Source organism: Odocoileus virginianus, chromosome 5 (genome assembly GCF_023699985.2).
Source record: "Odocoileus virginianus isolate 20LAN1187 ecotype Illinois chromosome 5, Ovbor_1.2, whole genome shotgun sequence".
Taxonomy (NCBI): domain Eukaryota; kingdom Metazoa; phylum Chordata; class Mammalia; order Artiodactyla; family Cervidae; genus Odocoileus; species Odocoileus virginianus.
Genome location: NC_069678.1, coordinates 75,969,200 through 75,994,218, shown reverse-complemented (window position 1 = coordinate 75,994,218; position 25,019 = coordinate 75,969,200). Strand labels below are relative to the sequence as shown.

The 25,019-nt window shown below is 36.5% G+C and overlaps 1 protein-coding gene and 1 pseudogene across 1 annotated transcript in view; one reads left to right on the top strand and one right to left on the bottom strand.

Moving 5' to 3' along the window:
- Positions 1–15,017: 15,017 nt before the first annotated feature.
- Positions 15,018–15,872, bottom strand: LOC110124938 (proteasome subunit alpha type-3 pseudogene; annotated as a pseudogene).
- Positions 15,873–17,068: 1,196 nt separating this feature from the next.
- C5H1orf185 (chromosome 5 C1orf185 homolog) overlaps positions 17,069–25,019 on the top strand; it is a 43,448-nt gene continuing 35,497 nt past the window's right edge. The window contains exon 1 of the mRNA XM_020907237.2: positions 17,069–17,124. Coding sequence (XP_020762896.2) covers positions 17,109–17,124 — 16 coding nt within the window. The 5' untranslated portion in view covers positions 17,069–17,108. The remainder of the gene's footprint in view (positions 17,125–25,019) is intronic.

Here is a 25,019-nt window from a genome sequence, read left to right as displayed (position 1 = left end):
TCTTTAGTTAAATATGACTGTCTTTTTGATGCAGTTATAAATGGGCTTATTTCTTTAATTTCTGTTTCTGATAGTTCAATATTAGTATATAAAATGCAACAGATTTCTATATATATCAGTTTTGTATCCTGCATCTGTACCAAATTTATTGATGAGCTCTAGTAGTTTTCTGGTGCCCTCTTTAGAAGTTTCTATCAGTAAGTATACAATCATATCATCTGCAAACAATGACAGTTTTACTTCTTCCTTTTCAGTTTGGATTTCTTTTATTTCTTTTTCTGTCTAATTGATATGGCTGTGACTGCCAATACTATGTTGAATAAAAGTTGTGAGAATGGAAATCCTTCTCTTCTTCCTGATCTTAGAGGAAGTTTAAGATCTGATACCATGAAACCCCTAGAAGAAAACATAGGCAGTAAGCTCTTTCTTATAAGTGTTTTGTGGCTGCACTGGGTCATCATTGCTTTTGCGTGGGCTTTCTCTAGTTGCAAAGAGTGGGGGCTACTCTTCATTGTAGTGTGAAGTCTTCTCATTGTGGTGGCTTCTCTTGCTGTGGAGCACAGGCTCTAGGCGTGCAGGCTTCAGTAGTTGCGACATAAGCTCAGTAGTTGTGGATTGCAGACTTAGTTGCTCCACAGCATGTGGAATCTTCCTGGACCAGGGATCAAACCCATGTCCCTTTCATTGGCAGGTGGATTCTTATCCACTGAGCCACCAGGGAAGTTCTTGCAGCAAGCTTTTTGACATCAGTCTTAGTAATTTTTTTGGATATATCCCCTCAAACAAGAGAAACAAAAACAAAAATAAACAAGTAAGAGTACATTGAACTAAAAAGCTTTCACACACATATATACACACATACATGTAGATATGTATATGTGTGTGTGTGTGTGTGTGTATGTATGTATAGATATAGCAAAGGAAACTATCAACAAAATGAAAAGGCCACCTATTGAATGGGAGATATTTGCAAGTAATGTACCTGTTAAGGGAGGTAATAAGCCAAAATATACAGAGAACTGATACAACTCAACATAAAAAAAAAAAAACAAGTTAAAAATAGGCAGAGGATCTGAACAGACATCTTTCCAAAGAAGACACACAGATGGCCAACAGGTAAATGAAAAGATGCTTAACATTACTAATCATCTCAAAAGTATCATAAGAATGCTCTGGTTAAGAAAATGAAAACCTAATTTGAAAAGATATGTACCCCTATAATTCATTTCAGCATTATTTATAATAGCCAAGATATGGCAGCAGCCTAAGTGCCCATTATTAAATGCATGGATAAGATGTGGTATATCTGTATATACATATATATGTATATATACGTGCCATGCATGCTGCTCACTTGTGTCTGACTCATTGCGACCCCATGGACTGTAGCCTGCCAGGCTTCTCTGTCCATGGCATTTTCCAGGCAAGAATACTGGAGCAGGTTGCTATTTCCTACTCCATGAGATCTTCCTGACCCAGGGATCAAACCTACCGCTGTACTACCTGGAAAGTCCCAAGTTGAACTAGTGGTTAAGAATCCACCTGCCAGTGCAAGAGACTCAAGAGATGTGGCTTTGTATTACTCAACCGTAAAGAATGAAATCTTGCCATTTGCAACAACATGGATAGACGTAGAGGGTATTATGCTAAGTGTATAGGTCATATAGAAAGATAAATACCATATCAGTTCAGTTCAGTTGCTCAGTCATGTTTGACTCTTTGCAACCCCATGGACTGCAGCACGCCAGGCCTCCCTGTCTATCACCAACTCCTGGAGTTTACTTAAACTCATGTTCATTGAGTTGGTGATGCCATCCAGCCATCTCATCCTCTGTCGTCCCCTTCTCCTCCCGCCTTCAATCTTTCCCAGCATCAGGGTCTTTTCACATGAGTCAGTTCCTCGCATCAGGTGGCCAAAGTACTGGAGTTTCAACTTCAGCATCAGTCCTTCCAGTGAATATTCAGGACTGATTTCCTTTAGGATTGACTGGTTTGATCTTGCAGTCCAAGGGGCTCTCAATAGTCTTCTCCAACACCACAGTTCAAAAGCATCAATTCTTCAGCACTCAGCTTTCTTTATAGTCCAACTCACATCCATACATGACTACTGGAAAAACCATAGCTTTGACCTATGTTGGCAAAAGTAATGTCTCTGCTTCTTAATATGCTGTCTAGGTTGGTCATACCTTTTTCTTCCAAGGACCAAACGTCTTTTAATTTCATGGCTGCAGTCACCATATGCAGTGGTTTAGGAGCCCAAGAAAATAAAGTCTGTCACTGGTTCCATTGTTTCCCATCTATTCTGAATGTTGAGTTTTAAGCCAACTTTTTCACTCTCCTCTTTCACTTTCATTAAGAGGCTCTTTAGTTCTTCTTTGCTTTCTGCTATAAGAGTCATGTCATCTGCATATCTGAGGTTATTGATATTTCTCCCAGCAATTTTGATTCCAGCTTGTGCTTCATCCAGCCGGGCATTTAGCATGATGTACTTTGCATATAAGTTAAATAAGCAGGGTCACAATAACAGCCTTGATGAACTCCTTTTCCTATTTGGAACCAATCTGTTGTTCCATGTCCAGTTCTAACTGTTGCTTCCTGACCTGCATACAGATGTCTCAGGACGCAGGTAAGGTGGTCTGGTATTCCCATCTCTTTCTGAATTTTCCAGTTTGTTGTGATCCACATAGTCAAAAGCTTTGGCATAGTCAATAAAGCAGAAATAGATGTTTTTCTGGAACTCTCTTGCTTTTTTAGTGATCCAACGGATGTTGGCAGTTTGATCTCTGGTTCCTCTGCCTTTTCTAAATCCAGCTTGAACATCTGGAAATTCTCAGTTCGTGTACTGTTCAAGCCTGAATTGGAGAATTTTGAGCATTACTTTGCTAGCATGTGAGATTAGTGTAGTTGTGCGATAGTTTGAGCATTCTTTGGCATTGCCTTTCTTTGAAATTGGAATGAAAACTGAGCTTTTCCAGTCCTGTGGCCACTGCTGAGTTTTCCAAATTTGCTGGCATATTGAGTGCAGCACTTTCACAGCATCATCTTTTAGGGTTTGAAATAGCTTGACTGAAATTCCATCACCTCCACTAGCTTTGTTCGTAGTAATGCTTCCTAAGGCCCAGTTGATTTCACATTCCAGGATGTCTGGCTCTAGGTGATAAATACCATATGATCTCACTTATATGTGGAATCTGGAAAAGAAAATAAATGAACAAGCTGAAATATGACAGAAACAGAGTTATAAATACAGGGAACATTTGGAGGTCCCCAGAAGGGAATGGGGGGAGGTGGTTGGGTGAAATAGGTAAAGGGAATTGGCAGGTACAAACTTGTAGTTATAAAATAAATGAGTCATAGAGATGTAATGTACAGCATAGGGAATATAGTCAATAATACTGCAGTAACTTTGTGTGATGACAGATGGTTACTAGATTTATTATGGTGATAATTTCATACTGTATAAATGTTGAATCACTGTATTACACACCTGAAACTATTATAATGTTGTATGTCAATGATACTTCAATTAAAAAATAAAAAAAAGAATGCCCTTGTGACTCTCTAGTCTGGCTCAGCACTTGTTTTGTACTGTGGTTTTGTTGTCTGTGCCCAGACAGCAGCTGTGATTGCTTCTCTGGTTAGAATTTGGAGTTCCCTTCTTGATTTGTAAGCATTTGAGTCCCTCTTCCTTTATACTTACTCTTAGCTTATGCATCCATTAATTTCTGACTTCAGTTCATCTCCTCTTCAGTTATTTATTATAATAAGCATATATGATGGGTCAGCCACACATACTTCACTCTCCTGGCATTCTACCACTATCTCTGGTACTGGAATCTCAGGGCTTTTGGGTGGGTTTCCAGTTAATCCCACTGTCATGACTTTGTTCTCTTGAGACCCTTCCCCTTATTACAGGTTCTCCGTGGAAAGCAGCGACACCTATAACTAGAAGAAAATAGAGTTCAGAAATGAAAAAGCACTAATCTCCAAGTTTTGCTTATATGTTCTTTTATAGATTACCATTACCTAGTTATGAGATTGGATTGTAAAATATCCTGTAAAAACTAAGAATCTTTGCTATTTTATAAATTATGCTGTTATATTTCATCAATTTTGTATCACTTGTTAGAAACAAATACATTTTTTGTCCCATTGGATAAAATTGTATTAAATAGCTTATTTTACCTTTTTCAGTTGTGCTTTTTAGTTTTTCTGAATAGGTAATAAATGTACATGTGATGGAAGTAAAAATATAAAAAGACACAATTAGAGAATTTAAATCGCATGAGAAAATTGTTTTCCCATCAAAATTCATTTGAATACTTTACAGAATAATGTATTAGCATTTATTTGTAGTAGTGTCCTTATTATTTGTACTTGTATAATTGCGTATCTCTCAGATGTATGTTTGCCAGTAAGCACTAACATAATACTTTGCGAAGTTGATAATTTAATGAAGATAATGAAGTACCAAATATTTTATTCCTGTGCTAAATTCCATAAAAGCTATTTCTCAAAATCTGTAAAAGCTTATTTCAAAGGTTATCAAATAAACTAACCTCCACCAGAGGATGCTGCAATTGCATGAAGAAGAGAAAACAGTGGGTTCAGTGATATCATACCTACCTGATTCAAGTCAGGGAGATTAAAGTGCTTATCCTAGCCAGCGACACATGTTTATCTTTTGACTTAATGATCTGCTTATCTTTTGGACAGAAGGTTACAGTGTAAAGGACCTGGGAAAATGCAGAGAAAACCTAAGAAATAGAGATAGAAGGCTCTTCCTAACCCAGGAATTGAACCCAGGTCTCCTGCATTGCAGGCAGATCCTTTACCATCTGAGCCACCAGGGAAGCCCAATAGAAGGCTACCTTTAGGAAAAGTCAACAGACTTCTCTGTTGTTTGTATAATGAACTTAAATAACATAACTGCTTATGTTATTTTGATGCTCTAATAATGTTCAACATTTTCTACTTCTAAACCTTAAACAAAACTCCCTAGCATTGTTTTTTTTTTTTAAGTGCCCCCAGTAGTTGAACTGATGACAAATATAGGTAGTATCCCTTTTAAATTGACAATTCAGATTTTTTTATGGATAATAGTACAAAAATACACATTATCTTGAGATATCCTTTCCAATTTCTGACTCATTCTTAAGTGATTTCTTTAAGATCTTTCTTACTCTCTAAAAGTATTATATTTGCTTTGTGTTTATTCTTTGTCCTCTCTTACTAAAATATGAGCCCCAGGACCCTCATCTTTTTCATCATGGTATCATTGGCTTCAGAATGTGTCTGGCACATGGTAGGTGCTCAGTAAATAATTATGGAATTACTAAATTCCATTCTTATTGTGTGGGAATTCTTCAAATTGTAATATGAACCATTCACAGTTCTATCCCTATTGGTTACTAAGCTGTAAGCAGAATTCAAGGATCAATTTTAAAGTGCCCAGGGACACAAAAGTATGGGACACTTTTTGAAGCACTAACAAAGTTCTAATGAATTTAAGAAATGTATGACTTTTTTACTTTCAGAAAGAATTTAAAGTGGTTTTCAATGAAAGTCATATAATAGAACTGATTAAGATATAAAGTTAAAAATTGAAAGGAGAAATAGAAAAGTCCTAATTTAGAAATTTTAGTTAGCATAATTCTCATAATCAAGCTTGAATTTTAGTCTAAACTTTCTTGTATTCAGGGCAAAGGATAACTGGGTGTATACTTCTTAGGTCTGGACAGTTGAATGCATTATCATTTGGTCTAAAAGACTGCTTCTTGATATTGAATTCTAAAAGAAGTTTGTCATAAACCTTTAGCCAGCTTGTCCAACAGAAAGAGAAGATCCAAATGAACAAAATAAATGCAAGAGGAAAATTAGCAACCAATACCACATAAATACATAAAAGAACACTATGAACAGTTATGTACCGACAAATTGGACAGGCTATAAGAAATTGACAAGTTTCTGGAAACATAAAGCCTACCAAAATTGAGTCAAGAAGCACTAGTTGTGAAATAAAAATCTGTAATAAAAAAAAATTCCTTGAAAACAAAGTCCATGACTAGATGGCTTCACTGGGGAATGCTACCAAACATACAAAGGATTTATACCTGACCTTCTCAAACTATTCCAAAAAGTTCAAAAAGAAGGAACACTCCCAAATTCATTCTATGAAGCCACCATCACCCTGGTATCAAAACTAGACAAAGACACTACAAAAAAGAAAGTAACAAGCCAGTATTTTTGACGAATATAGATGCAAAATTTCTCAACAAAAATGTTAGCAAACCAAATCCAACAATACACAAAAAGGACCATACACCATGGTCAAGATGGATTCATTCCAGAGTCTCAAGGATTGTTTAACATATGCAAATTAATCAGTATGATGCACCACGTTAACAAAAGGAAAGACAAAACCCACATGACCATTTCAATAGGAAAAGAAGAAACATTTGACAAATTCAACCTTTGTTCATGATAAAAACTCTTACAGAAGAGGTATAGAGTGAATATACCTCAACATAACAAAAGTCATTTTTGCCAACTGCACAGCCAACATAATACTCAAAACTGAAAATCTTTCCTTTAAAGGTAGAAACAAGACAGAATGCCTACTCTTACCCTCTTGCCACTTCTATTCAACATAGTATTAGAAGTCCTAGCCACAGAAATCAGACAAGAAAAAGAAATAAAAGGTATCCAAATTGGAAGGTAATAGGTAACACTGTCACTGTTTGCAGATGACATGGTACTCTATAGAGAGAACCCTGAAGTCTCCCCACAAAAACCTTTACAACCAATAAATGAATTCATCAAGGTAGCAGGATACAATAATAATGTACAGAAATTGTGGCATATCTTTACACTAACAATGAAATACCAGACAAAGAAAGCAAAGAACCAATTCCATTTTAAATTAAAAAAAAAAACAAAACAGGAAGAAACTTTGTCAAGGTGGTGAAAGACCTACACACTAAAAACTATCAAACAATGATAAGGGAAACTGAAGGTTATTCAAAGAAATGGAAAGATAGCCATGCTCATTGTTTGTATTGTTAAAATGACCATACTTCCCAAAGCTATCTACAGATTTAATGTGATTTCTATCGAAATACCTATGACATTTTTTCACAGAACCAGAACAAATATTCCTAAAATTTATATGGAACCAGAAAAGACCCAGAATTGCCAAAGCAATCCTGAGGAAAAAGAACTAAGCTGGAGTCATAACCCTTCCACACTTAATGCTACAAAGCTGCAGAGTGAAAACAGTGTGGTAGTGGCCTCAAAACATACATTTAGCTTAATGGAACAGAATAGAGAGCCCCAAAATAAAGTCACACACCTACAGTCAGTCTGTGACAAAGGAGGCAAAACTATACAATGGTGGAAAGAAAGTCTGTTCAGTGGTGTTGGGCAAGCTAGACAACCACATGTAAATCAGCACTAAGTTCAAACACTCCCTCACACTATACACAAAAATAAAGTCAGAGTGACTTAAGGACTTAAATATAGTACATGACATCATAAAACTAGGAGAGAACATAGGCAATACATTCTCTGACATAAATCATAGCAATATTTTCTTATGTCAGTGTCCCAAGGCAAAATAAACAAAAACAAAAATAAACAAGTGGGACCTAATAAAATTTAAAAGGAAGCAATCTTTGGAAAAGAAATTTGGCAATTCGGCAAAGGAAACAACAAATCAAAAACAACCTACAGAATGGGAAAAGATATTTGCAAATGATATGGTAAACAGGGGATTAATATCCAAAATAGCAAACTGCTCATTCAACTCAATAAACAACCCAAGTAAAATATAGGCAGAAGACCTAAATAGACCTCTCTCCAAAGAAGACATACCAGTGGCCAACAGGCACATGAAAAGATGCTTTAATAATCACTAATTATTAGAGAGATGAAAATAAAAACCACAATGAGGTATCACCTTCATCTGTCAGAATGGCTATCATCAAAAAGTCTGCCAATGATAAAAGCTGGAGAGGGTATGGAGAAAAGGGAATCATGTCTGTTGGTGGGACGGTAACTTGGTACAACCACTATAGAAGATAGTGTGGAGTTTCCTTGAAAACTAAAAGAAGATCCATTGATCTCACTCCTGGGCATATATCCTGAAAAGATGAAAACCCTAGTTCAAAAAGATTCATGCATCCCAGTGTTCATAGCAGCTATATAAAATAGCCAAGACATGGTAACAGCCTGAGCGCACATCAACAGATAATTTAAGAAGTGATATAAGTGTGTATAGTAATACATATATATGTGCTACATATATGTTAGTACATATATGTGTATTGATCAACATAAAAAAGAATATTGCCATTTACAGTACCGTGGATAGACCTAGAGAATATCATCCTGAGTGAAGTAAGTCAGAAAATGTTTTTCGTTTTATTAGCTAATATAATCTTTCATCCTTCCCCCCCACTCCACTGCTGAGTTTGATACCATGAGGCTGAATCAGAATTTAGCTCAGAATTTCTGCTTTGAAGTCTGGTACCTTTCTCACTAGGACTTGCACATCTTCAAAAACAGATGAGTCCCGAGAGTATCTGCAATGATGACAGATTTGTGTGTGTTTATTTGTGTTTTTTGTTTGTTTACTGCTATTTTCTTGTTTTTGATCATGGAATAGATTATTTAGGCCTGGACTTTTTTTCTGAAAGAATTGTTATAGTTTGGCCTCAGTCATTAAAGTTGTTCAGTGGCTAAGTCATGTCTGACCGTTTTGTGGCCCTCATGGACTATAGCCTGCCAGGCTTGTCTGTGCATGGGGTTCTCCAGCAAAAATAGTGAAGTGGGTTGCCATTTCTTTCTCCTCAATCATCAAAGACTTGCTTATAATTTTCTGCCCATCTGATTTTTATTTTATTTTATTTTTTCAATTTATTTTTATTAGTTGGAGGCTAATTACAATATTGTAGTGGTTTTTGCCATACATTGACATGAATCAGCCATGGATTTACATGCATTTCCCATCCCGATCCCCCTCCCACCTCTCTCTACAGCCGATCCCTCTGGGTCTTCCCAGTGTACCAGGCCTGAGCACTTGTCTCATGCATCCAACCTGGGCTGGTGATGTTTCACCCTTGATAATATACACGTTTCGATGCTGTTCTCTCAGAACATCCCACCCTCGCCTTCTCCCACAGAGTCCAAAAGTCTGTTCTGTACATCTGTGTCTCTTTTTCTGTTTTGCCTATAGGGTTATCTTTACCATCTTTCTAAATTCCATATATATGCGTTGGTATACTGTATTGGTCTTTATCTTTCTGGCTTACTTCACTCTGTATAATGGGCTCCAGTTTCATCCATCTCATTAGAACTGATTCAAATGAATTCTTTTTAATGGCTGAGTAATATTCCATGGTGTATATGTACCACAGCTTCCTCATCCATTCGTCTGCTGATGGGCATCTAGGTTGCTTCCATGTCCTGGCTATTATAAACAGTGCTGCGGTGAACATTGGGGTGCACGTGTCTCTTTCAGGTCTGGTATCCTCGGTGTGTATGCCCAGGAGTGGGATTGCTGGGTCATATGGCAGTTCTATTTCCAGTTTTTTTTTTTCCATTTATTTTTATTAGTTGAAGGCTAATTACTTTACAGTATTGTAGTGGTTTTTGTCATACATTGAATCAGCTATGGATTTACATGTATTCCCCATCCCGATCCCCCCTCCCACCTCCCTCTCCACCTGATTCCTCTGGGTCTTCCCAGTGCACCAGGCCCAAGCACTTGTCTCATTTCCAGTTTTTTAAGAAATCTCCACACTGTTTTCCACAGCGGCTGTACTAGTTTGCATTCCCACCAACAGTGTAAGAGGGTTCCCTTTTCTCCACACCCTCTCCAGCATTTATTGCTTGTAGACTTTTGGATAGCAGCCATCCTGACTGGCGTGTAATGGTACCTCGTGGTTTTGATTTGCATTTCTCTGAGAATGAGTGATGTTGAGCATCTTTTCATGTGTTTGTTAGCCATCTGTATCCATCTGATTTTTAATATCATGTCCAGATAAAGCCTTCAGAATGAGCTGGCTGTAAAACTTAAAATTGTGGCAAGTGAGAGCTACTCTTCATTGTGGTGTGCAGGCTTCTCATTGTGGTATTTTGCTGCCAGGGCCCAGGTTCTAGGGCATGCAGGCTTCAGCAGTCATGGCACACAGGCTCAGTAGCTGCAGCAAGTGGGCTCTAGAGCACGGGCTCGGTAGTTGTGGCACACAGGCTTAGGTGCCCTGCAGTATGTGCAATCTTCCTGAACCAGGAATTGAACTTGTGTCCCCTGCATTGGCAGGTGGATTTTTATCCACTGTACCACCAGGGAAGTCTTCTATGTAAACCTTCTTCCCATCCTTCCCTGTCCCCCATCTCTAAGCAATCACTCATCTTCGTTCTGTCACTGTAGACTAGTTTGCATTTTTTAGAGTTTTATGAAAACGAGATCATACAGTTATGCAGCCTTTTTTTTTTTGGCTTTCAGAAGAATTTTAAAATTTATTCGTGTTGTGTGTATCAATAGTTTATTTCTATTTATTAATGAGAGGTTTACATTGTATGAATATATTTCAATCTGTTGATGGTTGTTTGAGTTGTTTCTGGTTTGTAGTAGCTTTCTATCTCTGCATAACAAGCTGCTACAATCTAAACTGCATATAACAACACCCATTTATTAGTTTTTAGTTATTTAGGGTGTAAGTCCAGGTACACTGTGGCCAGATTGATCTGCTTACAGTATTACAAGACTGAAATCAAGGTGTCAGCCAGGCTGCATTTCTTTCTAGTGGCACTGCGGAAAAAATCCACATCCAAGCTCATTTTGGTTGTTGACTAAATCTAGCTTCTTCTAGTTGTAGAACCGAGGCTCCCTTTTTCTTGCTGGCTTCAGTTAGGGACTGCTCTCAGCTGCTATAGGCTTTCTTCATTCTTTGCCACATGGCTACCTCCATCTTCTGACCAAGAGCAGGGAACTTTTTATACATGAATCTCCCTCATGCTTCAGATCCCTGACTTTACCAGTCTGACCTCTAGACCCAGATATAAAGGGCTCAAGTGATTAAGTCAGACCAACTCAGATCATCTTCCTATCTTAAATTCAGCTAATTTGGGGCCTTAATAACATCTGTACAATCTTTTCAAAGTAGTACCTAGAGTATTCCTTTTAAAATACCTGGGTGAAGGTAGGTGCATATATACCAAGGGCCAGGAATCTTGCAAAGATCTTAAAATTCTAGGCAACACACAAGTTTTGGCTATTACAAATAAAGCTGCTATGAAAATTGTATGGATGTATATTTCTTTTTCTCTTGGGTAAATATATAGAAATAGAATGGCTGAGTCACATGGTAGGCATATGTTTAACTTTTCATGAAACTGTCAAACTATTTTCCAAAGTGATTGTACCATTGTTCATTCCCTTCAACAGAATATAAGAGTTCTAATTTCTCCATATTCTTACCAGACTTTGGTATGGTCAGTCTTTAATTTTAGCTGTCCTGTAATGTATTTGTGAATCCCAATCTCCCAGTTTTGGATGCCAAGTCTTAGTTAGTATATGCTTTGCTGAGATTTTCTTCCAGTCTGCAGATTGAATTTTCATTCTATTAGTAGTGTATTTTGAAGAATATGTGTTTTAGAATTTTATTTTTAGGACTTTCATGGTGGTCCAGTGGTTAAGAATCCACCTGCCAAAGCAGAGGACACAGGTTTGATCCCTGGGAACTAAGATCCCACATACTGTGGTGCAGCTAAACCCGTGAGCCACAACTACTGAGCCTGTACTCTGCAACTACTGAGCACATGCGTCACAACTACTGAAGTCTGTGCTCCCTAGAGACCATGCTCCACAACAAGAGAAGCCACCGTAATGAGAAGCCTGCATACCACAACTAGAGAGTCACCTCTGGTTAATCACTACTAGAGAAAGCCTGCACACATCAACAAAGAGCCCATGGGCCACAAAAAGACCCAGTGCAGCCAAAAATAATAAATAATTCTTAAAAAGAAAATAAAATTTGATTTGTCCATCTGGTTTTTTTTTTTCTTTATTTTTGGTTGTGCTGGGTCTTCACTGATACACAGGCTTTGCTGCATAGGCTTTTCTCTCATTGCGGCAAGCAGGGGTTACTCTCTAGTTGCAGCCATGAAATTAAAAGACACATACTCCTTGGAAGGAAAGTTATGACCAACCTAGATAGCATATTAAAAAGCAGAGACATTACTTTGCCAACAAAGGTCCGTCTGGTCAAGGCTATGGTTTTTCCAGTGGTCATGTATGGTTGTGAGGGTTGGACTGTGAAGAAAGCTGATCGCCGAAATATTGATGCTTTTGACCTGTGGTGTTGGAGAAGACTCTTGAGAGTCCCTTAGACTGCAAGATCCAACCAGTCCATGCTAAAGGAGATCAGTCCTGGGTGTTCATTGGAAGGACTGATGCTGAAGCTGAAACTCCAGTACTTTGGCCACCTCATGCGACGAGTTGACTCACTGGAAAAGCCCCTGATGCTGGGAGGGGTTGGGGGCAGGAGGAGAAGGGGACGACAGAGGATGAGATGGTTGGATGGCATCATCGACTCGATGGGCATGGGTTTGAGTAAACTCCGGGAGTTGGTGATGGACAGGGAGGCCTGGCGTGCTGTGATTCATGGGGTCGCAAAGAGTCGGACACGACTGAGCAATTGAACTGAACTGAACTGAACTGAGTTTGTCTTTCAACTCATGAGCAAGGTATGTGTCTCTATTTATTTAGATCATCCTTAATTCCTCTTAGCAATATTTTTTAGTTGGCTATGCACAGCTTTTTCACATCTTTTATCAGATTTATGCCTAAATATTTCATATTTTTAGGCTTCCCAGGTGGCTCAGTGGTCAAGAATCCACCTGCCAATGCAGGAGACGCTGATTGGAGTCCTGGGTCAGAAAGATCCCCTGGAGAAGGAAATAGCAACCCACTCCAATAGTCTTGCCTGGGGTATCCCATGGACAGAAGAGCCTGGCGGGTTACAGTCCACAGGGTTACAACAGAGTCGGACACAACTTTTCATGTTAAGTTGTGAAACAACTTTTCATACTTTTATGCTGTTGCAAATGGTAATTTTTAAACATTTCAATTTCTAATTGTTTTTAATAGTATATAGAAAAACTTTTTTCTACTTTTTAAAAATAATTGTATTTTATTGTGGTAAGAACACTTAACATGACATCTATCCTCTTAAATTTTTAAGTGTGTAATACAGTACTATTTTCTATAAGCACAATGTTTTATAGCAGATCTCTAGAACTTATCTGTCTTGCATAGTTGAGATTTTATGCCCACTGATTAGCAACTCACCAGTTCCTTCCTTCCTCCAGCCCCTGGCAACCACCATTCTGTTCTTTGATTCTATGAATATGATTGTTTAATATACCTAATATATATATAAGAGGAATCGCACAGTATTTGTCCTAATGTGTTTAATTTATTTAACTTAGGCTAATGTCCTTCAGGTTCATCCATGTTGTCATATTTTGAGGATTTTCCTCTTTTAAAGGCTGAATAATATTCCATTGTGTGTGTGTGTGTGTGTGTGTGTGTGTATGCTTCATTTTCTTTATCCATTCATACATTGATAGATATTTAGGTTTTATCCAGTTTTGGCTACTAATACCTCTTTGAGATCTTATTTTCATTTCTTCTTGATAAATACCCAAAAATGAGATTGTTGAATCATATGGTAGTTCTAATTTTAATTTTTTGAAGAATGTGCATTCTTTTTTCCATAGCAGCTGCACCATTTTGCATTTCAAGCAACAGTGTACCGGAACTCCCAATTTCTCTGCATCCTCTTTTATGTTGTTGTTGAAAATAACCATTCTAACAAGTGTGAGATTATATCTCCTTGTGGTTTTGATTTGCAGATCCCTAATGGTTAGAAACTTTGAACATCTTCTCATATGCCTATTGGCCATTTATGTGTTTTCTTTGGAGAAATGTCTGTTCAAGTCTATAGCCCATTTTAAAGGTGGGTTCTTAGTTCTTTTGCCACTGAGTTGTAGCTTTTATATTTTGGAAATTAACCTCTTATGGTTTGCAAATGTTTTTTCCATTCTCTGTTGTCTTTTCACTCTGTTGTTTTCTTTGCTGTGCAGAAACTTTTTAGTTTGATACAGTACCATTTGTCAATTTTTGCTTTTGTTATCTATGCTTTTGGTGTCATATTCATGAAATAATTGCCAAGGCTGATGCCATGAAATATTTTTTTCTGTTTTCTTCTAGGAGTTTTACAGTTCCAGAAAACAGTTGATTTTTGTGTATTGTTCTTATATTCTGCAGTCTTATTAAACTCACTTAATTGTTTTACTGGTTTATATAGAATTGCACAGGATTTTCTAGGTAGATGATAATGTTCTCTGTGTGCCTTAGTTAATTCAAGCTGCTATAGCATAATACCACAAACTGAATGTATAAACAACAGAATTTTATTTCGCACAGTTCTAGAAGCTGTAAATTTGAGATCAGGGTGCTTAAACGATCAAGTTTTGTGTCTAGTGAGAGCTCTCTTCTGGCTTCTTGCTGTGCCCTCGAATGGTGGAAGGGGCTAGGGAGCCCTGTGGGATCTTTTTCTTAAGAGCACTAATCCCTTCACGAGAACTCCACTCTCATGATCCACCCAGATCTTGGAGGTCCCACCACTTAGAACTATCACATTAAGCATTAGGATTTCAACATATGCATTTCAGCAGCAGAAAAACATTCAGACCAAAACACTGAGAATATAACACTTATTTTCTCCCTTCTTAATCTAGATGACTTTTTACTTTTTCATGCCTGCTTGCACTGGCTAGAACCTTCATTGCAGTGTTCAATAGAAGTTGTACAAGTGGACATCCCTTTACTGATTTTAGGAGGAAAGCATTCATTCTTTCACTATTAAGTCTGATTTTTTATTTTTTTTTTCGTTATAAGACAAAAATTTAATGAAAATTGGTATGTAATAATCCAAAGGGCTAAATAGTTACATGGGACTGTATTAGAAATTTAATATACAAGCAAATGTTACATGTTATCATCATCTGATTCATCTTCTTCCTTCAAAGATTCCTTGGCATATTTCTCTGCCTCTTCCCTTATATCTTTAGGAACTATTTCATGTCTTCCATTAGTTATTTCACCAACCCAGCTGAGCTCTAGTTCAAAAGCTTTATCCTTAACTTCATCGTGGACTATATAAATTATTTTTGCAACTTCTTTAACAACATCACGGCAGGTCATTTCTTTCATCTGAAGTTTTTCAATTTCTGTCTTTGCAGCCTGCCTGGCTTTGCCAATGGCACAGCCCCAATAACCACATGAAACACCCGATGGGTCAATCATGTAGAGTTGTGCACCGTCATTCACACTGTAAGACCCTAACATGAAACTGCAGCCAAAAGGTCTAACAGCACTGTAGAGTGTATACGCGTGTACATACATGGCCACTCTGTCTGCAAGATGTTTTAGTGGAATGTTATATCCAAAGTTAGATCTAAAGTTGGAAGCCTCTTCTTTTGCAATGTCTGCTAAAGAACGAGCATCTGCCAACAAACCTGCTACTGCCATTCCAACATGTCGATCAACATTAAAAAGTCGTTTGTTGGAACCTTCTTCATAAAGTTTAGACAGGATTAATTTTTCTACCCCAAAGACAACGCCGTCTTTACATCTGATTCCAATAGCTGTACTACTATTTTCCACAGCCTTCATAGCATATTCAACTTGAAAAACTCTTCCATCCGGAGAGAATGTAGAAGCTGATAGATCATACCCGGTGCCGATTGAGCTCATCCTGCTAAAATCACTTGGACGCTTACGGCTTCAGGCCTAAAGCGATCCCCCCCCCCCGATTTTTTAAAATAAATGAACTTTATCAGCTTGGGGAACCTGATAACTAGGATTGAGATACCCTTCTGCCTAGTTTCTGAGAGCTTTTATTAAAAAAAAAAAGAAATCAAGAATAAATCTCAAAAATTTTCATGTCTATTGACATAGATCCTTATTAATCACATAGATTTTCTTTTTATTTTGTTTATATGGTAAATTGCATTTATTTTTTAATGTAATCCAACCTTATTTTCTTGGGATAGACTCCACTTCATCACCTTTTTAACATAACGTTGGATTTAATTTGCTTAAGTGTTGTTTAGAATTTTCCATGTTCATAGGTGCATTTTACATCTATGTTCAGTTTGTAATTTCGTCCATTTCTCTTTCTCTCTGTCCTTTATTCCTAGTTTTTGTATAGTCTCATAGAATGAATAAAAAATTCTCTTCAACGTTTTGGAGCAGTTCTGTAGAATTAGTAATATTTTTTCCCCTTAAGTGTTTGGTAGAATTTACCAGTGAAGCTCCTGGACATAGAGTTTTCTTTGTAAGAATTTTAGATACAATGTCAGTTTTTTGAAAAGATGTGTGTCTATCTATGTTATCTGTTTCTTCTTGAGTGAACTTTGAAAACATATCTTTTAAGGAATTTTCCATCTAAGTTTTAAAATTTATTAGTGTAAAATTATTCATAATATTGCCTTATTATTCTTTTAATAGCTATAGTATCTGTAGTAATGTCACCTCTCTCATTTCTGATACTGATAATTTGTGTCTTTTTTCTTATTAGTCAATCTAGCTAGAAGCTTATCAATTACATAGATGTCAAAGAACCAGCTTTTTGTTTCATTGATTTTCTCTATTGTTTTTCTGTTTTCTATTTCATTGGTTTCCATTTGGTTTTTTTAATTTTTTTCTTCTGTTTTCTTTGGTCTTAATTTACTTATTTTAGTTTTTAAGGGTGTTTCACATTTTCCCCTTATATTACAGTTTTTTAGTATTGATTTTCCCCTGTATGTTGCTTTATTGGCATCCCACATATCCTGATATGTTGTGTTTCATTTTATTTGGGTTGAGTGTTCTGTAAATGTCAATTAGATCAATGATGACACTTGGTTTCCAAAGTTTCCTTGGAATCATCTCCATCCCAGCCAAGCCTAAAGGAAGAAAGATTATGGAGAAATGTATGTGGGAGGTTTTTATGACATCACTTTCATTCAAATTCCATTGGTTAGAACTCAGTCACATGGCTTCATCTAATGGTATGGGAAGCTGGGACATGTAATCTAGTTTTTACGTGGGAAGAAGAAAATACATTTGGACAAACAGCCAGAAATCTCTTTCTGTTTTCTGGAAAAGCTTGTATAAGATAAGAAATATTTGTATCATGGGTATACAGTAGAAATTATAAAGTTATTGGGGCCTGCTCTTTGGGGGAAATTTTGTAACTGCTGACTCAATTTAATGTATACATGTTCATTTAGGTTTTCTATTATTTCTGGAGTCGTTTTTTGTAAGTCACTTTATAGATATATATAATTTAGTGTAAGTTTTAGAATATACTAGCATCAATTTGTTGAAAGTATTTTATTTTAATCTCTGCTATAACTGTAATTATATTCTTTCTTCATTTTTGAAATTGTTCACTTGTGCCACCTTTTAAAAAATTTAGTTACTAGACATTTCTTCATCTTATTAGTCTTTTCCTAAAATCTTAATTTTTTTCACCAATTTCTGTTCTTTTCTATTTCCTTCTTCCACATTATTTAGGCTTACTTTTCTGGTCTTTTTCAGCTGGCAATTTGAATGCTAAGTTCATTATTTTTCACCCTTTTTTCCTAACATAGCATTTAGGGCCATACATTTTCCTGGAATTGGTCATCAGCTTTGTTGCTGCAAGCATTTATATATCAATTCAGTTCAGTCACTCAGTTGTGTCCGACTTTGCGACCCCATGGACTGCAGCATACCAGCCTTCCCTGTCTATCACCAACTCCTGGAGCTTGCTCAAACTCATGTCCATTGAGTCAGTGATACCATCCAACCATCTCATCCTCTGTCATCCCCTTCTCCTCCTGTCTTCACTCTTTCCTAGCATCAGGGTCTTTTCTAGTGGGTCATTTCTTCACATCAGGTGGCCAAAGTATTGGAGCTTCAACTTTAGCGTCAGTCCTTCCAGTGAATATTCAGGACTATTTTCCTTCAGGATTGACTGATTCACTTGGTTTTGCAAGAGTCCTTGCAGTCCAAAGGACTCTCAAGAGTCTTCTCCAACACCATAATTCAAAAGCATCAATTCTTCGGCGCTCACTTTCTTCCAAGGAGCAAGCATCTTTTAATTTCATGGCTACAGTCACCATCTGCAGTGATTTTGGAGCCCAAGAAAATAAAGTCTGTCAGTGTTTATGTTGTTTCCCCATCTATTTGCCATGAAGTGATGGGACCAGTATTTATATATAGCGCTTCATTATTGATTAGTCTTATGTATTTCCAAATTTCCATTCATTTCTTCTTTAATGAATAGTTATTTACTGTGTGATTTAAAATTTTCCAAGTATAGGAACTTTTCTTAGAGTATGTGTCAGGTTACTAATTTAAAATTAGTTGCATAATTGTCAGAGAGTGTGGTATGTGTAATAATGATTCTGTAAAACTTGTTGAGTCTTGCTTTATGGTCTGGTATACACACGCTGTTTGAGATGTCTTTACTATGTTAGTAATTCCTTGCAACATTATCTTTTTTATTCCTTATTCTAATTCTCTGAGACAAATAATATGACTCCCATTTTTCAAATAATAATGTTAAAATCCAATCAGCATAAATATCTCTTCCGAGTTCACAGATCTAGTTAGTTTCTATCCAGTCATAGCAGCCAAAACTAAAAAAATTGGTGTGATCAGCTTTTTATGCCAGTTGCATATGAGGCTTACTAATAATTTCATTATAAATTTTTAAGCCTCAGGATGAGGATTCATTATGACTTCAGTGACCTTTTATCCCTCACTTGGTGCCTCAAACAATATCTCACACATATGGGTTTTCAATAGGCATTTGTTGAATTGCAGTAAATCTCAGACTGAAATCTGAAACCCTAAAAGAATATAATAAAGAGGTAATTTGTAAATACTCAGAAAATAAAATTGAACATTCAGTTCTGGAATCACTGCAAAATATAATTTGGAAATACTCCTGGCACAAAGGTATAGTAATTCTGGTTAAAGATATCAGGCATAGATACAGATATGTTATATCTACATCTAATGTCTGTATGTATCTATGTTGTTTGTATATCTATGTATAGCCCTATTTAGATATGTGAAAGGATACAGCTAGATCTTCCTCTGGAAGGATAGATAGACTGAGGAAGTTGAGGAAGAAGGACCTGTAAAAGCAATAAAATTATAAACAAAGAAAAGGGAAGAAAACCAAGTGAATTTAGGTTACTTATGCCCAGATAAGAGAGTGAGAATGGACAATAGTGACCTTTCAATTTTGTGTTCATGAAATTATTAATGACCTTTGAAATAGAACTTGTGAAGTAGAAATTCTCATTTTAAGAGTTTTGGCTGAAAAATGGTTTAAAAAAAAGCATCAATTGTAAGCTATAGCTTAATGTGCATTGAGAGAGTTTTGTTTACCTTAAGATGAAAGAATCATACCCTAGTTTAAGATAATATCTGGAAATTTATCTCTTACTCATTCTGTAAGATTCAGCTCTGGTGTTCCCTTAGAAACTGGTCCAGCACTTGGTCAAACTGCCTCTGTTGTCTTCTCTGTTGTCCGACTCTTTGCAGCCCCATGGACTGCAACAGGCTGGGCTTCCCTGTCCTTCACCATCTCCCAGAGCTTGCTCAAATTCATGTCCACTGAGTTGGTGATGCCATCCAACTGTCTCATCCTCTGTTGTCCCCTTCTCCTCCTGCCTTCAGTCTTTCACAGCATCAGGGCCTTTTCCGATGAGTCAACTCTTCACATCAGGTGGCCAAAGCATTGGAGCTTCAGTTTCAGTATCAGTCATCCCAATGAATATTCAAGGTTGATTTCCTTTAGGATTGACTGATTTGATCTCCTTGCAGTCCAAGGGATTCTGAAGAGTCTTCTCCAACACCACAATTTGAAAGCATCAATTTTTTGGCACTCAGCCTTCTTTATGGTCTAACTCTCACATTCATACATGACTACTGGAAAAACCATAGCTCTGACTAGAATGTTGGCATTCTAGTAAATGTCGGCAAAGTAATGTCTATGTTTTTTAATATGTTGTCTAGGTTGGTCATAGCTTTTCTTCCAGGGAGCAAACATCTTTCAGTTTCATGGCTGCAGTCACCATCTGTATTGCTTTTGGAGCCCAAGAAAATAAAGTCTGTCACTGTTTACAATGTTTCCCCATTGATTTGCCATGAAGTGATGGGACTAGATGCCATGATCTTCATTTTTTGAATGTTGAGTTGTTTTTTTTTTTATTTAAATTTTTTTTTCCATTTATTTTTATTAGTTGGAGGCTAATTACTTTACAACATTGCAGTGGTTTTTGTCATACATTGAAATGAATTAGCCATGGATTTACATGTATTCCCCATCCCGGTCCCCCCTCCCACCTCCCTCTCCACCCCATCCCTCTGGGTCTTCCCAGTGCACCAGGCCTGAGCACTTGTCTCATGCATCCAACCTGGGCTGGTGATCTGTTTCACCCTAGATATACATGTTTCGATGCTGTTCTCTTGAAACATCCCACCCTCGCCTTCTCCCACAGAGTCCACAAGTCTGTTCTATACATCTGAGTCTCTTTTTCTTTTTTTGCATATAGGGTTATCTTTACCATCTTTCTAAATTCCATATATATGTGTTAGTATACTGTAATGGTCTTTATCTTTCTGGCTTACTTCGCTCTGTATAATGGGCTCCAGTTTCACCCATCTCATTAGAACTGATTCAAATGAATTCTTTTTAATGGCTGAGTAATATTCCATGGTGTATATGTACCACAGCTTCCTCATCCATTCGTCTGCTGATGGGCATCTAATGCAAATTAGTACAGCCACTATGGAAAACAGTGTGGAGATTCCTTAAAAAGCTGGAAATAGATCTGCCATATGACCCAGCAATACCACTTCTAGGCATACACACTGAGGAATGTTGAGTTTTAAGCCAGCTTTTTCACTCTCCTTTTTCACCTTTCTCTTCACTTTCTGCCATAAGGGTGGTATCATTTTGCATATCGGAGGTTAATGGTATTTCTCTTAGCAATCTTTATTCCAGCTTGTGCTTCATCCAGCCTGGCATTTCACATGATATTGTGCTGTCAAAATGTTATTATCATAACAATTAGAACATTATAATGAATATTCTACTTAAATGTTGTACCCTCCAGATTTTAAATTCTATGACCTTGTGTTACTTATCTTTGAATCACCAATTCTTGGCAAGGACTTGGCAATGAAAAGTTTTCAAAGCATGTTTCATTAGACTATGTAACTTTCAAAAATTTTTTTCTCTTATCTTTTTATAGATCTTTCTGTATCTGTATTTTGTATTTATTTCTTCCACTATAATGCCTATAGTACCTTTTAATTGCACTTATTCTTTTTCACATGTATGACCTTCCTGCTAAACAACATACCTAAGGACTTCCCTGGTCATCCAGTGGTTAAGACTTCATGCTTCCACTTCAGGGGACATGGGTTCAGGCCCTGGTCAAGAAACTAAGATCCTGTATGCCACATGGCACAACCAAAAAAAAAAAAAAAATCCCACATATCCATGTTACCATTTTTGTACTAGCATCTAGCACAGTGCCTATCATTTATTCATTGAATAGTCAATCATCTTTGAGTAACCAACCATTATTCTAACCTCATAGAATACCAGTGAAAAAGACCTATCTTCAGTTGAAGACAGACATTAGTAAACTAATAAATAAAGAAGATTATTTATTATAATAATTATTAAGATGAAGAAACAAGGTGATGTAATAAAGTGACTGTTGAATGTGAGGAGTCATTAGATAGCATACTTAAGGACAGAGTCAAGAAGTAAAATTACAGCCTTTGTATATGGTGTTTCTTAAAATTACATATTGCCTAAATCTTCAAAGTGAGATTTTAAGAATAACAGAATCAAGACTTTTCATTTTACAGATTGTTTTACAGATAATGTGTGACTTGGAGGTATCAGAAAATATGTAATTTGTCTTTCTGTTGGTAAATTGATTTGGGGAACTTTTATATTCTTTATACCTCATTGGAATTCCTCTTGAGACGTAAATGGCCCACTGACACCAAGGACTAGAATGGTGTTTTACTAATTACAAAAATGATAAAGAGGAGGAAGGAGATCTTCAGTAGGAGAAAGCTAAGTAGGCTATAAAACAGTGATAACAATAAAGAAAGTGCTACAAGGAGACTTGTACTGTCTAAGTAAAGGAATCAAGAATTCATATGAAGATTAAAAATTTTTGTTCCTGATTTTTCTAAGATACTCATGGTAGAAAATCTAATTGTACAGTAAAGTCTGGAGTAGAAAATTATAAGTAAGCCCTTACCCCAGAAGTAGCCAGTATTGGCCAGTATTGATTATTTTCCTTATACAAGTATGTTTCTCCCTTTTTCTTCTTTTTTTCCCTTCAAAATTGAGGTTATTGTTTATATTTTTTACATTTGAGATAACCAGGAAGGTGAAAAGAAAAGCACAAAGAATAACAAACATTCATGTAATTTTCTACTAAATAAAAATTTTTTTGAATATGTAAACTTCAGATTTTTAATCTTTTAAGGAAATCTACAGATAGTCTTAAGTTTATATTCAATCCACAGTCCCATTCCTCTCATCTCCTCTCCAGATGCAATTAATATGGCATATTTTAATATTTATATCACACTTTTTAAAAAGTATTATTGATGTTTTCTTTTAATGTACATAAATGGAATCCGTATGATTGTTAGAATTGAATATAAATTTATGGAAATTGCCTTATTCACTGAACACTAGGTTTCCAGTTCTGTTTATGCTGATACATATAGATCTAATTTATTCAGAAGTGTTAAGCTTGAATTTTCACTGAACACACCTATATAATCAGCACCCAGTTCAAGAAACAGAACATTAATTACCAGCATTCCTGAACTCCTTCTGATGTCTGTCTTTGCCTCTTTTGCTCAACATTATTTATGAAATTATCCACTTTGTTCTGCATAGTTATAGTCTGCTCTTTCCCATCGGTATATATTTTGTTTCCTTAAATCAATTAAACTTTTAAAATTTATCCATTAACTATTGATGGGCCTTTGCATATTTTCCAGTTTGTGTCTGTCAACATACAGACACAAAACTGATGCTATCAACATTTAGTATATAATTTTGTGAAAATATATATGTACTTCAGTTTGGTATTTGTCTGAGATTTGCTGGGTGATAGGGTATGTATGGAGAAGGAAATGGGAACCCACTCCAGTACTCTTGCCTGGAGAATTCTGTGGACGGAGGAGCCTGGTGGGCTACTGTCCATGGGGTCGCAAAGAGTTGGACACGACTGAGGTGACTTAGCATGTATGCATGCGTTGGAGAAGGAAATGGCAACCCACTCCAGTATTCTTGCCTGGAGAATCCCAGGGACGGAGGAGCCTGGCGGGCTGCCGTCTGTGGGGTTGCACAGAGTCGGACATGACTGAAGCGACTTAGCAGCAGCAGCAGCAGGGTATGTATATGTTCAGCTTTAGTAACAGTGACACGAACAATTTTCCAAAGCATTATATAAAATTACGCTCCCACCAACAGTGAATGAGAATTCAGGTTACTCTGCTTCCTTGACAACATTTGATATTTTCTCTCTTTTTCATTTTAGGCATCAAATTGTCATATTAACTCACTGTGGTTTAATTTGCACTTCTCTGAGTATTAGTGAAGTTTTCATATATTTATTGGTCATTTAGATATTCTCTTTTATGATATGCTTCAATATTTATATTCATACTTAACTGTTTTTCTAATAAAATCTAAAGATATTCATTGCCTCTATTAGATAAGGAAGGACCTTAACGATTTTTTAAATTATTATTGTTCCCTTACTTATTGATTGTATGCCTTTGAGCAAGTTACTTAACCCCATTTTTGCCTCATCTGTTTCCTCATCTATAAAGTGGGGAAATAGAGCTGTTGTGAGAATTAAATGAGTTAATATAAACACTTTGAGTAGTGCCAAATAGTGTTGTATAGTATTTGCTCTATAAGTAATATGTTGTTATTCATGAAAGGGAATATATCAAGGGAACAGAATACAGAGTCCAGAAATAGACTGACACAAATATAGCTAATTGATTTTTGACAAATGTACAACAGCAACTCTATGAAGAAAGTGTAGTCTTCAACAAATGGTGTTCAAACCACTGGAAATGCATATGCAAAAAAGACCTTGACCCCTATCTCACACCTTATGCAAAAATTAATTCAAAATGAATCAGAAATTAAATGTAAAACATAAAACTGAAAATATTTTATAGGAAAACATAGAAGAAAAGCTTTGTTGCCTGGATTAGATATAGTGCTCTTAGAGAAGGACCCATAGCACAAGTCATAAAAGAATTGGTTTCACTAAAATTTAAGTTTTGCTTTGTGAAAGACATTATGAAGGGAATTGAAAAGACAGCCTGCAGCTGGGAGAAAATATTTGCAAACCACGTATCTGACCAGGAACTTGTATCCAAAATACATAAAGAATTCTAAAAATCTGCCAAGATTTGAACAAACATTTCGCTGAAGAAGATATGAATGGCAGATAAGCATGTGGAAGGATGCTCAGCATAACTGACTAAGGAAATGCAAATTAAAACCACAATAGGATACCACTGTGTATCTATTAGAATGGCTGAAATGAAACTGACAATACCAAGTGGTTGCAATGATACAGAGCATGGGAAACTGTTGTATAACATGGCAGGAAAGCAGGGCAGAGTGGCCACTTTGGAAAGCAGTTTTGTAGTTTCTTATAAATTTGAATATATGCTTGCTACATGGCACTACTGAATTAAAAATTTATGTTCAAACAAGCACCTGTATGCAAGTGTATAGTATGCCTTATTCCTAACAACCCTGAACTGGAAACAACCAAATGTCTGTCTGCTGGGGAATAAATTGTGGTCCATCTATAAAATGAAATGTTAG